We start from the raw sequence: 16,129 nt of genomic DNA on the forward strand, positions 1-16,129 counted from the left end.
GTTGGATCTAGCAGGCGGTGCAGGGCGGGTTAATGAGGTGAAGTCAAGGCCAGGGTTTATTTCAACAGAAATGCAATCTGCTAAAAAAAAAAACCGTGGAACTGAACCTTTGTCTTAGCTGATGGAAGGGATTGGGAAAAGCTGGTTTAGGTTTTCTTTTTCTTGAAAAAATAAAGGGGCACTTTAAAAATGATCTGTAAAGAGGGAGTTTGTATGAACCCAGTGCCAGCAGGTGGAGCTCAGAGGAGGAGGGCACAGTAAATGGAGCAGAGTAAGACAAGGGACAGACACATCCCTTTTCCTGCTTGGGCAGGGATGAATGCTTATACCATGAGAGATGTTCCCTCACTCTCTCTTTTTAATGCTGCCTTTCCTGGAAGGACAAACATCTCCTACCCCCAGAAGAACAAAAAGTGAGCAAGGGACTGCTCCAGCATGTGGGAGGGAGGAAAGCAAAAAAACCCTCACAGGTAAGTGGTGGAGAATCAGATTTTGGAAGCCAGATGGGGGTTCAGGGGAGAACCTGAACCTGTGTCACAGTGGCCCTGGCTTTGTGCAGCTTCCTTGGGGGCTGAGGGCTGTAGGGGAGCCCCAGCTCTTGCAGCCTCTCCTTGGGCTCCCCCCAGCCTCCTCTTGTACCGTTCAACCTCTTTGCAGCAAACTTTCCCCCCCAGCACCCTGAGTAAACTACACAGCAGTCCAGTAAATGGTAACTTTTAACCGGTCTTCCAAGCAAACCCTTTCAATATGAAAAGGCCAAGAACACAGACGCAGGCGCTTCGACTCGACACACACAGCACCAGGACCGCTGCACGGGCTGAGACTCGCTCAGCACCTCCTCGTGCAACCTTCTGGCCCCCTTCCGAAGCTCAAAGAGGCTGGGAACGTGCCCACAAAACACATGCAGAGCCTTCAAAGGGCAGCAGTTCTCATTTTTTATAGAGGGAGAGCTCAGCTGGGCGGCACCCAGAGCAAAAAGAACAGGGCAGCTGTCGTTCTGCAGTGAGTGGCCTCCGGTAGGTACAGCTCGTGGAAATGCTAAGGTGGATGTGCCCCATGGAAGCGTGAGGGCTGACATTCATGAAGCTTCCCCAGCCCACCCCCCTGTTAGATTTGCAAGCGGGTGCTGATGAGGGTGGATGGCATGAATTAGTCCCAGAGAGTATTTTTTTTGATTAACGGCAGGGATTTGGAGCTCCATAAATTAAAAAGTGGGATTTCCGACAACTGAAAGTAAAAATTTCTAGAAAGGCATCGATGTATTTGCTGAGTAAGGCGTTGAGCAGCTTCCTCTCCGTGGTTTTAGTGAGACCATCCGCAGTATCCATAAATAGGGGAGGGGAAGGGGCCTTTTTTTGGCCACGGGGCAGAAGCACGAGCTGGTCTCATTTTAGTCGCTCCACCAGTCCCTGCGTCAGTCCAAGGTGCAAGAGCTGAGCTCTGGAGAGAGTTGCTAGGCGAGGGAAGTAGCCGAGGAGCTTCTCCCACGACAGTTCCAGCAGGCTGGGCACCACCAGCCACATTTTGAAGAGGGAGCCAGTCCGTTTGTTTTCGTGGATGTTGACCACCCCGCCGTGAACGTACATACAGCCAGCCTGGAGGGGAGAAGGGAATTAGAAGGGGCACAGACAAGCAGAAATGGCAAACCAGAAGGTGCTGGCCCATGCTGAAGCATGAAACCACCAGAAAAAACCAGGATTTGACTTCTTTTATGTGCCTCAGTGAAGGTGTCATCACCTGAGCCACTCTCTCTGGGCTCCTTTCAGAGCTGAGGGGAGGAATTTCAGTGCTGAGGGCATGCTCCTCTCACCGTGAAGCACAAATCCAGCAGCTTAGGGCTTTACTCAGTGTTTTGTTGGGTGAATTCTACCCCAAGGAATCAATTTTAGGACTGGGGCAAAGTGATGATAACTTGTTATACAACCATACTTACATTTAAGAAAACATATTTAACTAAAAAGTCAAAAAAAACACACAAAGAGATGCTCTGTTCCCTCTGCTGGCTCAGCAGCACGCCACCAGCCTGCTCCAGGAATCACACAAAGGTAGAGAGACAGGAAAAGCTTGGCTGCTGGCCTGCTCCCAGTGGCATTTTTTCAGTGTACGGAAAAAGAAAGGGCAGTCCTGCTCCCATCACCTACCTCTTTCTTGGTAAATGTGTTAATGCAGCCTAGATTTCCTAGAAAAAGCTGCATTTATAACAACCTCTAAACAAGATGATGACTATTAAAACAAAAGGAGCCTGAGCATCTCGTCCTCTTGTTTCCCTGAGGTGATGATTAGGTACAGGAGGCTGGAGTCACAGGTAAATGCACTTCATGCTGCCTGTCAGTCACACCTCATTCTGCTTCAAGTTACTGCAAAAAGCACTTTCCTCTCTTTTCCACGGAAGGCTGCTCATCTTCCAACCCTAGCTGTGCTCTGGAGGCCAAATTCAGGGCAAGAACATTTACTCGGGGAAGTATTTGTGTATTTTGGTGTTTTTTTTTTCCTTTTGCAAACAGGAATTGATGCCCACACACCGAATTACTTCCTGGAGCTAGAGCTAATGCAGTTTAAAAGCTAAAATCCCACATCGCCGCTTTCAGAAACTCCGTGCTACAGCTCTTCAAACAGAAGTTGTCGGTGGAGTAACCTCAGAGCAGCTCTCAGCCTCCCTCAAGATGCTGCAGCCAGGTGGTAACAGCTGCTCAGCTCCGTCTGCAGCCCACGCAAGCAGCAGGGTGCTTGGACAAACGCCCTGAACTTGAGCGACGCAGGCAAGCAGTGAGTCACTTACCGGTGTGACGGCAGCACAGTGGAAATACACGGGTTCAGGCATGGCAGCTGGCAGCTTGACCCACTGGAAAGTCTGCAGGTTCAGCTTCCAGACGTCTCCCAGAATCACTTCTCCGTTATAGCCCCCGCAAACGAACACATCTGCAGGAGAGAGGAAACCCGCAGTGCTTACATCCCTCGGGAATCACAAAACGTGCTGCAGCTGAGGCACCTTGCTAAACAGTTTTAGGATCACCACTTTGGTTGTCTCAGCACAAGCTCTCAACGCCTCCCAGGTCAGTCCCACCCCACTGAGGCCTCTTCCCAGCCCCACTATGGCAGATGAAGGGATGAGTGCCTCTGAGAAGCAGGAATTCGGGATGATTCCAGGAATTTGGGATGATTTCTGCTTTAAGGAGCTGCAGCAAGCCCTAACCTGCCTCAATTCAGAGCTTTGAGCTGATTCCAGGGTTTGTAAACCCCTAGGGATCAGCCACAGCCCTGGCCTCAGGCTGCTGTGCACCAGGGCCAGGTCCTCAGCTCCTGGCTTTTTGCACAAGTTCTCAACTCCGAGACCTGCACGATGCTGCTGAAGGTGGCTGGAAGCATTCCCCAGCTCCTGCCTTACTTTTTTTGCCATATTTAGCACTCCTAAGAATTATAATCTGCTACAATGCTCTTCTGCATGGTTCAGAACGTTTAAACATCCAGCATTCAGTAGTAGAAAAGGGTTTTAGAAAGAAGGATCAACTCTCTAACTACTTCTTCAATCTATTATGAGCTATATATTATTTATCGAGGTTGGGAAAATGCATTTTTTGGGACAATGAGGCTATGGAGGACGTTCAAACCCTGCTTTAGAGCTCCAAACGGGACAACTGAAGCAGACTGCACGTGCACAGCCCTCTTTAGGCTGGGCTTCCAGGAGCACTGTGCAAGTTCTGTACAGTGGGAACATCTGGAGGATTGAAATGAGGAGCAAAAGGCTCTGCTGAGCCTCAGCTCCCAGGACTTGGCCCCACTTTGACTTTCACAGCAAACTGCAAAGCCCACAGGTGAGTCACCTGTAACAGAAGCATCCTTCAAACCCCCATGTAAGCTCAGCACCAAGAAGTTGCAAAGTATCACAGACACTCGTGGCTAAGTGTTATGTTATCGTGCTAAAATGCGTGATATTTTACATTAAGGTAGCCACGTGTCCAAAGGAAACCTGTAGGTTGTACAAAATCCTGCCAAATTCCAGACAGGGACAGCACCGTGCATTTCAGAAGTGAATTTGCCTGCAAAAATCAAGCTCCCTCATATGAAGAGCAGCATCAGTTAGGTGGTTTAAGGCTGTTAAGGGGAAAGAAATCCTCTTCCAGAAAAGATACGCGTGCCCTGCAGTTCCCTCGACCGTGGTTTGTCACTGCTAGGCTGTATCAAGATGTACCAATTTTCAGCAGGCAGGCTTTACCATTTTTTATCTGAACACAGCTATGGCATCTTCGGGCTGCTGGGAAGCCTGAGAGGGAAAAAAAAAATAAAAGAAAGAGGTATCAACTCTAACTGCTTTTGAAGTGCTGACACAAGTGGTGGTTTTACCTCAACATATAATCAAAGATGAGAATCCCTTTTTTCATTGATAAGGGCTGCTGCTTCCCTGCAATCACAGGTCTAACATCTCTAATTTAGCAACTGGCTGTTTCAGGAGGTTTGGCCTCTATTTGCTCTCCAGGGAAGAAAGATGTGCCAGCATCTCGCTCCCCACAGCCTCCAGCTCTCCCCTCTGGCTTTTCAGGGAGACTCTCACCGCTAACCAGGCCTGCAACTGGTCCCTCAGAGGGAGCAGAGATGGGCAGCGAGGGAGAGAAGCCAAATAAACTTCTCCTGGGTTAGTTCTCACTGCTAAAACTATAAAGGAGCAGGGTCCTGAAGCCAGTTTAAGTCATGACTACAACAAGGCTTCAAGGAAGGCTTTCAGACTGCCACCTAACAGCATTTTTGCACATTTTTGCAACTTTCTGGCTTAAAGACGATGACTCGTGACGTTTCCAGACTCACCGACTTTTTCATGAGGTTTCGTGGCAATTTCCTCCCAGGTGTTGGTCTCAAGGTTGTACGCGTGGATCTGAAGGAACAAAGAGGAGCCGTGAGTTCCTCCTGGCTCCGCCAGCACGACGATGACGCAGCTGCAGGGTGACAGAACTAGACTCTGACCCGGGGAGCCACTATAAATAACACCCCTGGTTCATCAAATGTAAAAATGAACATAGCTAATGCAGCCGGTGACTAAGCAGGTATCAAATCACCTTCAAAACCTACCAGCTTTCCTCCTCAACTTTGCTATTTTGTCTAAAGCTGGACAAAAAGAATATTGCTTCTAGGAAAAAAAAGGACCAATAAAGCCCACGCCCTCCAGTTCTCAAGGGTATTTAGAAATGTTTAGCTCATACTGCACCTAAGGAGAAAAAAATGCAGAGAATGAAGCGGAAAAGTCACGGTAACTTCTACAGTTTCAACTTTTTTTTGGAAGTGGAGCACTATTTAAAGCCTCCTCATTTATCACCTCACCGTTCCAAGATGAATTCACTCTTTCCTCCCCAAATTTTAACGGGGAGAAACGTTTACCACAAGAAAGGAAATTAAAACTTAGGATTAAGGGAGAAGACAAGAAAAGAGTCACCACATCAATATTCAAATTAAATATCAAGGAAATAATTTCTTTGGCATTTTCCTGTTTTGGCACAACTATAGGATTTAGAGATAGAGTCCTGAGAGTTTTTAAACAAGAATCTTTGTTAACAGAGCTGCAGAAACAAAGCTATTCTGTAGATCTGTGTAGTAATTGGCAGCACAGATTTGTCATTTCTAAGTCCTGCTCCCAGTAATTACTTTTATTTTTTAAAACCAGCTCTCCAGACAGACAAAGTGACTGCACTGGTTATGTTTCACTGCAGAAAGTCTCCTGTTGAGGCAAGCCCTGCAGGTTTCTGATCATTTTACCTTATCTAAGGAATAAGCTGTCCAGGAAGTTCCACCTCCCAGGATATAAATCCGTTGACCATCATGGGCGATTTCATGTCTGTACCTGCAGGCGCACAGACGGACATTAAGCAGCACGAGGAATTGGTGCAAGTGAGCAAGAAAAAAGCTTTCTGCAAACACTACCCAATTTGAGTGGTTTGAGGAGGCATCCCAAGCCTGCCCATGCTGTGCCAGTCCCTCATGCTGCCAGTTTTCAGATGTGGAAGCTTTTGTGAGCAACCCAAGCAGCACTCCTAAAGCTGGAAAGGTGTTTTCTGAGAGCAGAGCAGCTCGGACCTGAAGTACAACAATTTCTGGAGCACCACGAGAGCCCTCAGTACTCCTTTCCCTTCTCACCCTGAGGTCACTAAGAAATCTCCTTCCTCTGCACCTTGCTGCAGAAGAAGACAACGGAGAGGGCGCAGGCAGAGTCTCAGCCCCTCCACAGCACTCACCAGCTGCCCCAAGCCCCCTTCTAGTCCCAGACACTGCTCTAAAAGCGCTCAGCAGCTCATCCAAGCTCTCTGAGCTTCTCAGTCCCAGTAAAAGTGGAGACTCCCCAGCCTAAAAGCTCCCCAGACCGACAGCTCCTCACCTCTCCTCTGGCATGTCGCAGGACATGTTGTTTGGTTTCAGCTGGATCCACTCCCTAGTGTTGAGGTCTAGCTTGTGCAGGTCAGTGCTGTAGATGTAACCGGTCGTCCCACCAAACACGTACAAGGAGCCGTTGATGATGGCCATGGCCTGCGAGGTGACAGAGAGAAAACAGTTAGGAAGGAAGGACACGTGGCAGCAGCGTCTGGAAAAGAATTCCCATCCTCCTGAAGCGAGACGTTGCTTGCAAAGCTCTACCCACAAATTCTTCAGAAGGTATTCGAAGGGCAAACGAAGAAAATACACAAAATCTAGTGGGGTTTCTGTAGCAGCATGGTCACAAAATGAGTACCTAAAAGGAACAGGAAGAAAAAACTCCCAAGGGAAAAAGGAAGCAGAGGCGAGAGGAGAAAGCTGGGGCACGAGGCAGGGAAGAAAGCACATGAGCTTGAATTCTGTAAGAAAAATTCTTCAGTTTCATCAGGGAGAGCAGTGTCATGGCAACACTAACATTCCTGGAAAGACTTTCTAAAACCCAGCAGAGAGGTTTCTTAGCAGAAGCCTCAGTGATGCTTCCTTACAGACAACAACTGGTACACTGAGCCCTTTGCAAGGCCAGGCCTGATCCTCACAATCAGGAGCTGGCATTCAGACTGGCTCACAAATCCAGCAGCTGTAGCAAAAGGAATCCTCTGAACCCTCTGTAATTGCAAGCGTGGAGAGCTCTAAAAGCCAAGGGGAGAAGGAAGGGAAAGTGTTCAAAGCTTCATGGAGAACGCAGGGAGATACAGGACAGGACTTCCCAGAAAGGCAGAAGAAATGGCATGAAATACCGTGTAAGCAGCAGAAGGTGCCAAAAAGATTAAAAAAGGAAGAGAGAAGCAAAAAACCACAGAAGAGACATGTCTGAGCAGCGAGCCAGATGAGCCGAGAGGAGCTGCTACGAGAGTGGATCTAGGTTTTTGTGCTGTATTGGACATCAAGCTCATTCATAACACCACGGACAGTTTGAAAAGTTGCTATTTTAATGCAAATCCCTACTAAGCATTGTTTTCATTTATATTTGGGATTTCAAAGGCTCTGAGGAGGCTACAGGGCAACTCCAGAAACCACCAGCTACTGCTTGTGTCAGATGTAGCTCTTCACTCAACTGCATCTGGCATTTAGTTAAATTTGGGGTTTTTAAACTGCAAGATTCTTGGAGATTTCAATGGAAAATAAATTTTCAAGCTCTGGCCCCTGCTGCAGGACACGACGTAGCGCACTCGGGCACACACACACCGTGCTGTGCCTCCTACCTGGCCGTAGATTCGATTGGGTTTCTTCCCTCGGCAGCTGAGCAGGGCCCACCTCTTGTATTTGACGTTGCAGACGTGGACGTCGTTGCCGTTGCTCTCCCCAAAAGGGATCCCGGTGCCACCGAACACCAGCAGGTTGTTGCCGTGCAATACGACTAGGAAAGACAGAGCAGAGAGACTTGTTGCTGCGAGACTGGGCTCCGTTCAGCTGCCCTACAACTCACACCACACATTCACGGCCTTGAAACGCTCTAAAAGAGAAAGAACGCAAGCTAAAACCATGGAAACCAAGGGCTCGGTTTTAAAAACAACCAGCGAACAAAGAGAGATCTATTTTGGGTGCTGAGATGGCTGCATCAAGCACCTGTCCACCGAAAACACAGCGGCCTCGCAGCTGTTAAGCTAAATTCCCAAAGAATCCCTCTTGCTGTTGAGGTTTTTTTCTTCCTCTTGGCCTCAGCCCTGGAGAAGAGGAAGAAAAACAAAAAATAAACAACCCAAATTCATGGTCTACGTGAACAAGAGATGGAAACAGGACCCAGACTCATGGCTTATGTGTGTAAGAAATAGAAACTGGACAAAAACTCATGACTTTCTTGTACAAGAGATGGAAGCAGGACCCAAACTCGTGGCTTACGTGTGCAAGAGATGGAAATAGGACCCAAACTCATGGCCTTCGTGCACAAAAAATGGAAACTAGACCCAGATCTCCCAGTTTTTGCCTGGTTTTGCATGCCACCCGTTAAAGCAGCTTCAGGAGTCGATGCCTAGGCACCGCATTTCCATACGTACGTGACATGGAGGCCAGCTCCCTGGGCATGTAGCCTTCCGTGCCCATCTGATGCCAGGTGTCCGTGGCAAAGTTGTAGCGCCAGAGCTCCCTGAAGAGCGGGTAGTCCTCATTCTCTGGCCCACCAGACTCGTCGTAATCAGGGTTGTAGCCTCCAAACACGTAGAGGTTGGCGTTGTCGGCCACGCACCGATGGCCGCTCCTTGCCGGGGGAGATCTGTGACCTGGAGAGCAAAGAGAAGGCAGAAAAAATTTAGGGGGATGTCTGCGGCCAGGCTCGTGGCTGAGGGTCAGGACCGCGGTGGTCCGCAGTGGGCCCGCAGCTCAGGGCAGGAGAAGCCTTTCGGGTGTCAAATCCTACCACAAAAGCCACCCTCGAGATATTTTTAGTTATTATTTTTAACAAATTCCCCTTTCTGGCATTCTGCGTGGCTGATTTGTTTAGGAAATAGCTCCGAAATGTCTACGGGGAGCTCAAGCTCAGGCCTCAACCACAAGAGGCAAAAAGATCTGGTACACGCACGGCAGTCAGTCCAGGAAAACTCAACAGCAATCATCTTGGGCAACTGAATTTCTCACTGATAAGCAACCAAAATTCCAAGCTTGTTCTGATTCAGTGCTCATAAGAAGCTAGCACAGAGCCAGGGGTTTTCCTCCAGTGCAACACGAGGCCACAAAAACGGAGGAGAAAGAGGAAAGAACAGAGAACAGTCGGGTCCCCGAAAAAAGGAGCTGGTTAGGAGACGGGTGGAGACCAGCAAGGTTCCAAAATTCGCATTTTTCTAGGCAATATAAAGCTGCTTTGGGGAGACTACCTCTCAGCTTCCCCTTGAGAAGGACAAGACGTAACGTTCCCCTAAAATTCAATCACTCTGCTCACCAGAGACTTCGGTTTAGCTGCCAATAAAGACCAAAAAAAAATAAAAATAAAAGTCAAAAGCAGATGCCCACGGCCAGCAACCCGCGATCTGCAGCACCCACCTGCTCTCACAGCTCTTTTATGGGATTTTAAGAGGGAACAGGACCCGGGGAAATGTCTAGTTAGGACCCATGGTGTTTCTTCTTAGGGCCTGTTACAATTACAGCAGTGAATCGGACGCACGGGGCGATAAGAAAGGAAGCAGCAAGCATCTTTCCTAGAGAAAAGGTGAAATAAATGGGCAACAACCATCCGTCCCTCCTGGAGCTGTGGTTTAAAACCTGGGACTACCAGAAAAAGGGACTCTTCTGGGAATAATAAAGGTATTTATGGGGAAGGCAATCGGCCAGCCTCCTGCACGCAGCATTTCCAGAGGGCAATTCTTCTCATCCTGGATGTCTGCAGCCAAAAGGAGACCCAATTTCTTTTACTTTCACTGTGGATCCTGTTTTCCTGTTAAAACACCCACAGGGGGAATTTTCCAAAGGGAAGAGGGGCATAAGGCTGAGCTTTGGACGAGGCGAGCACATTAAAGGGCTCAAATTGAAATAAATTAATTAATAAACAAAACCAAGGAGGCATTTTTGTCACAATGACCAGGGAAGACACCCGGCCTTGCCATGAAGTTAAGGCTGGACACGAAGGGCTCGGTGCTTGGTGCCCGCAGGTCCCTGGCACAGCGAGGTGAGAGCACCCCAAGCGCGTTCGCAGCCCGGCAGCCCTCACCTCTCCCCATTTATAGAGAAATCCATCTCCTGCCTTGAGAAAAATGCCGGTTCCTCCTGCTCCCGGAGGCCCACGGAGCACAAATCTGCCCCTACAACGGGGGAAAAATCATCAGAAACATCTTCCAAGACACCTGTGTGGACACACTCGTGTATTAATCCATGAATTAAGCAGTAAAACGTTAAACTGAGTTAAATTTGACAACTGAACTCTTGCATCCAGAATCGCAGCGGCCTTAATCCACTTTAGAAGAGAGTTTTAAACCAAGATTTCTCCACTTCTGCCTTCTAAAGAAAGGAATTATCCAAGTTGGGTGTATTTAGGAGCTAATTAAGCTGAGTTTCTTCAGCAGACGAGCTTCTACAGCCTGGACCTCCAGCGAAGAGATCCATTTCCACTTAATTATGCTCAATTTAATGACTCACACGCTGACCTGTCGACACCCTGCTGGAGTCAACGCTCAAGGGATGCAGCGAGGGACTTCAGAGGGAGCTGCTCGCACGGCCCAGGTGAACTTCATTAAGGCTGCCTCCTAATTGCACGCCTCTCAGTAATAAAATAAAAGGAGAGCAAGGGAAAAGGAGGGGTGAGCACCTGCTGCCGGGCTTCCTGACGTGGCACAGCCCAGCCTGATGCAGGAGAAATTTGTTCCCTACCTCTCACAGAGCTCTGAAGGCAGCACAAATCTGGGGAGAAGAGAACAGAGGGGTCAGTGAGAATAAAGAAACCCTTTGAATTAAAGGAGGAAGGTTTAAGGGTCCAGAATGGCATCCAACAAGGCTCCTGGGCAAATTGTCCCTCTTACAGGGAGGAGGACACTCAAATTTTAAAGCTGAATTGCATCCTAACGGGAATATTGATCCTATTCTCACCAACACAAGCTTCAAAATTTATTAAATTCCGCCTGTGAGCTCCAGAAATCTATGAAAAATCTGGAAAAAACACTTGGTTTCAAGAAATCAGACTCCTTGAGGCTACGCAGCAGCTGTCGGCTCGCCTAGAACCAAGCCACCATGGTTCCACAGCTCCACAAAGTTGGACGGGAGGAGAATTAAACGGGGAAGTAGGGGGTGAGTCAGTGCAGCAAGAGGTGAGAGGCTCTTCAAAGAGCAGCACCGAGACTGGGTGCAGGGAACGATCGGTTTTCCACCTGATTCTCCTCCCTCTGATGGCTGCAGGAAAAGGAAGGTGGGCAGCACCTCACCGGCTGGGTTTATCGAGGGGGGAACAGCTGCTGTGCCAGCCAGATTGCTTTTGTTTTATTTTTAATGACGAGAAAAGGTGTAATTAGGTGAATTCATTTATCAGAAATATAAATAAACAGTGAAAGAGTTGAATATGGAGTTGTTTTGAGAGGCTATATGAAAATATCCCTGTCCTTCTCGTGCCCAAGCTGCCAGAAAACCAGAAATTAATCTGTTAATTAGCAGTAACGAGCTCTTGGCAGAGCGAGGTCTGCCTCCGCCATCGGCTTCTGTGGAGTTTACTTTTACTTTTGAAGGGAGTTTTGTGTAATCGCCACAAAGCCTCGCTGCTGCTTCCCAGCAAGGCGATGCTGGGCTGTTTTCCTCAGTGACCTGCAGGAGAAAAACGATTCCTGGGCTTTCTGGGGGCAAAGACACGCAAAGTGAACCTGCCTGCCTCGAGTTTAAGACGCAGGACTCTGGAAACAGGCACAGGCCACGCTCTTTCACCACCACAGCCACCAGAATCCGCAGCCAGGGCTCCTTCCCACGACCACAAGGCCTCGTTTCTAAACTCTGCCACGTGCTGGTGCTTGCTAAGGAGCCAAAAACCATCCTTCTGCACGGCCAGGGGGACAGAGTCTGTGCTGCAGGTGCCCAGTTTGATGTTTTGCCTCTGTTGTCGGTCCCAAAGAATCGCTGGAGACCCACCTGAAGCTGGGGAGTGAGCTTAAAGCTCTGACACGCTGCTTGCTGCATCCCGAGCCACTGAAACACAAAAAGCTCCTTACACCCCTAAATCATTTGTGATTTGGTTTGTTATGTAGCGCCGGCTGGTTTCAAGCAGCTTCTCCTCCTGCTCCTTCTCCTCCTGCTCCTTTTCTTTCTTCCTGCTCCCTTCGGCTGTCTGAAGGCACTGCTGGTCACAAAAAGGCAAGCACACAGATTAAAGATGACAGAAGTCAGAGAATTGCCTGCTCCTTTCGGAATCTGCAGTCAATGAAATAATTAAAGGCACGTTTTGAAGGCTTCACTCATCACCACGGACGCCCAGCGACACGCAGAGCACGCGCAGTTATCTGGCACCTCGCAGGGATGAGCAGAATTAAAGAGCACGGCCCGTCTCAGCGATCAGGGCCTCCACGTGGAGGTGAAATTCGAGGTGGATTCAGGAGCAATGCCTGGCTCCTAACTTCCAAAAAAGAACCTGATCCAGTAAAAGTTGCCAACGTTTCCAAAATCTCAAGGACGAGCTGCTGCTGTGCTTCGTTTCCAGCCCAGATGCGCTTGAGGAGCGACTCCAACATCACAAACACGCGTTTGAAAACGTCCTTTGTTTTTTTTTTAATGAACACGTCCAGCCTCAAAGCTCTGTAAACGCTGCGAGCCCCTGAAAATTAGGAAAAAAAGGGCTCCCAGATCTTTACTGATAACAAAGCTCGATTGAAACATTTTACTGAGCTGATGCAGGGCAGCTGTAAGCTTGCAGCAGGCACCCAGGGGTTCCAGGTGCCAGCATCGCCCCTCCTAAACCTTCTCCTCCGAGCAGAAGTGTTCCCCCACGTCCTCGAGTTCCCCTTCTCCTTAAATATCAGCACCCAGAGAGGATCCTCCTGGAGCCAGAGGGCTGCTGCTCACTGCTGTGTGTCCTGGTGAAGCCACCTGCACGTCCAGCTGCAAATCCTCTCCGTTGGATGCGACTCGAAGTGCGATTTGAAGCCCGAGCTCAAGGAACCGAGGCCTTCTCTCCCCCTCCTGCAGCCCACCTGGAACAAAGCTCGTTAACACAAATCAATTAAGTCCTGGACAGGGCTTTTACACCCTCAGGGAACCTCTGGCTCCTCAGATGAGATCCTTTAAGCCTCGGTATTTTGCCTAAGCTTTGTGGAAGCAGGAGGCACCGCCTGTATTTCCTCACTTTGCACATTTTTGGTCGCCACCTCCCCGGAGCACAGCAGAAAAGGGTTAAATGTTTCTGTAAACATCCCTTTTTTTTACCAATTCTCAAGGTTTTACGAAGACTTTTTCAACACTCTGCTCGCTGGGAAGGGAGCAGAAGGGAACAGCTCCTCCACGCGGCGCTCAGGACGGGTCCTGGGAGGGAACGGGGCCGGCTGAGAAACCAGAAAAAAAAAACTTTTGCCCCGTAAAATTGAACGTTACAGATCACGGGCGTGCCTCGGGCAGCTCTCTTCCCTTTTTTTTTCTTGTTGTAAAGAGGAAAATAAAGAAAGGGGCTCTGGGGAATGAAGGTATCCCCCCCACGCTGCTCGGAAACCAGCCCAAGACACAAATGGGTACTGGACACTTGTTTTTTTTTTTTTCCTGGTGTGTTTTTTTTAAAGATGTAGCAGAAAATGTGACACTTTCTGCCCCCAAAAATCCCTCTAACCCTATTGTGACTGCTCAGCTGGGAAAATTCTAGCTCAGGAGAAGAGCCTAAACCTGGAGGCAGGGAGATATTCAGGTCTCCGGGTCGTTTCTGCCCACTGAAACCCCAAAATCGTGAGGAAAACACTCAAATGTTGCTGCCACGGCTCCGTTTTCAGCATGGACGGGAGGATTTCCTCGGAGGAGACCAAAACCCGCCCCACCTCTGCTGGGCACTCGGGATCTTTCTAAAACTTACACCCACCTGAGAGCAGCTCCTTCCTTTTCCACCTCCAAGGGGCAATTTTAGCTGCTTTTGGTTTCCAGATACCTCCGGGCAGCAAAACCACACGCAAATTGCTTCTTTTTTTTTCTTAGCTGGCTGCTGCGAGCCCTCCCCTCACCTCTCCCTGCGTGATTTAAATTCTTGAGGGTATAAAAAAGGGGAAAAAATGTATTTTTGAGCGCATTTTTCGTGGCTGGGGAAGAAAGAAGAGAGGGAGAACGCGAGGAGAGCGGCGCCCACATAAAAAAGGATGCTCTGGTGTTTAACCTGCACCATTTTAGCGAGGAGATAACCCAAAAAACGGGAGCTAAAGGGCTCTTGAGGACTCACCGGGGTGCAAACACCGGTCCAGGAGCTGCTAGCTGCTGTTTTGGGGGCGCTTTAAACCCCCATGAAAGGGATCTGTGAGGTGGGGATGGGGTAAAAAAGGCTGGGAACCCCTCAGGTTGTGGCAGCACCCCAAAATCTGTGCTCCTGGGGTGTGAGGGCTGCTGTGGGCACGAGGAGGGGAACGCCAAAGCAGCTGGGAGACGCATCACAGGAGCACGGGGTGCCCCAAATCCTTCTTAGGATTGCAGGATTGATAAAATGGGGGCGATCACCCCTCCTGTGGGATTGTGGGGTGACCCTGGGGCACCCCAAATCCCTCCCAGGCTCGCAGGATGGACGGGATGGGGGCGATCACTGCTCCTGGGGGATTGTGGGGTGACCCCAGCGTGCCCCAAATCCTTCTTAGGATCGCAGGATTGATAAAATGGGGGCGATCACCCCTCCTGTAGGATTGTGGGGTGACCCAAATCCCCCTCAAGACCCCACTATTGATAAAGTGGGGGCGATCACCCCTCCTGTAGGATTGTGGGGTGACCCTGGCATGCCCCAAATCCCTCCTAGGCTCACAGGATGGGGGCAATCACTGCTCCTGGGGGATTGTGGGGTGAGCCCAGGGTGCCCCAAATCCTTCTTAGGATCACATTACTGATAAGATGGGGGTGATCACCCCTCCTGTGGGATTGTGGGGTGACCCTGGGGTGCCCTAAATCCCTCCCAGGCTCACAGGATGGATGGAACGGGGGCGATCACCTCTCCTGTAGGATTAGGGGGTAACCCTGGGGCACCCCAAATCCCTCTCAGTTTCACAGGATTGATAAAATGGGGGTGATGACTGCTCCTGTGGGATTGTGGGGTGACCCTAGGGTGCCCCAAATCCTTCTCAGGACCACATTATTGATAAAATGGGGGTGCTCACCCCTCCTGTGGGTTTGGGGGGTGACCCTGGGGTGCCCCAAATCCCTCCCAGTCTCACAGGATGGACAGGATGGGGGCGATCACTGCTCCTAGGGGATTGTGGGGTGACCTCAAGGCACCCCAAATCCCTCTCAGTATCACAGGATTGATAATATGAGGGTGATCACCTCTCCTGAGAGATAGTGGGGTGACCCCGGGGTGCCCCAAATCCCTCTTAGGATCACAGGACGGACGGAATGGGCAAGATCGCCACTCCTGGGGGGCTGGGGGTTGACCCCAGGGTGCTTCAAATCCCAAATGTGTGGGATGGGGGCACCCCTGCCCCGGGGGGGGGGCTCCCAAAACATTTAGGATTAGGAGAAGACGAAAAGGGGAGGAAAATGGACAAGGGGGAGTAATTAGGGGGGAAGAAGGGGACAAAAGAGGGCAAAAGGGGCGGCAGAGAAACCCCCCCAAGGGGATCAGGCCAGGCTAACGCCACCCCCAGCCCCAACGACCCCAAAACCCCCCAGGACGGCTCCAAACGGCCCCAAACCTCGACCCCAACCCCCCCAGGACCCCAAAACCCCCTCGGGGACCCCAAAACCCCCCTGAGGTGATCCCTGAGGGGGGGGGGGGGGGGGAGGGGCGCGGCCTCCTTCAGCCCCCTCAGGGCCCGGCCCCCGCTCACCCGCCGGCTGCGGCCTGCCCGGGAGCTGCACGAAGCGGTTGAGGAGCTCCCCCCCCGCTGCCCCTTTCGGTTCCCGGCCGCCTCCTTTTTCTTCTTCTTCTTCTTCTTCTCCTCTTCTTCCTCCTCCTCCTCCTGCCGCCGCCGCCATGGCCCCCAGTCCCCTTCCCGGCCGCCTACCAGGCCGCGGCTTCCCTCCCACCCCCGCGCCGCCCAATCCGCGGGCGGCTTCTAGGGGAGGAGCCAATGAGGCGAGGCCTTCTTGCGAGGCGGGGGAAGGCGGGCAG

The 16,129-nt window shown here is 50.4% G+C and overlaps 1 protein-coding gene across 1 annotated transcript; it reads right to left on the reverse strand.

The window, feature by feature from the left end:
- Positions 1-356: 356 nt before the first annotated feature.
- On the reverse strand, positions 357-16,021 carry KLHDC10 (kelch domain containing 10). Its single transcript, XM_082784772.1, has 9 exons — positions 15,846-16,021; positions 8,448-8,669; positions 7,656-7,810; positions 6,359-6,507; positions 5,743-5,827; positions 4,801-4,867; positions 4,214-4,261; positions 2,780-2,919; positions 357-1,595 (listed from the first exon to the last, which is right to left on the reverse strand). The coding sequence occupies exons 1-9, from the start codon at positions 15,991-15,993 to the stop codon at positions 1,386-1,388; spliced, it is 1,224 nt and encodes a 407-aa protein (XP_082640898.1). The 5' UTR covers positions 15,994-16,021; the 3' UTR covers positions 357-1,385.
- Positions 16,022-16,129: the final 108 nt, after the last annotated feature.

The sequence above is a fragment of the Aythya marila genome (genome assembly GCF_965140915.1).
Source record: "Aythya marila genome assembly, chromosome: 1".
Taxonomy (NCBI): domain Eukaryota; kingdom Metazoa; phylum Chordata; class Aves; order Anseriformes; family Anatidae; genus Aythya; species Aythya marila.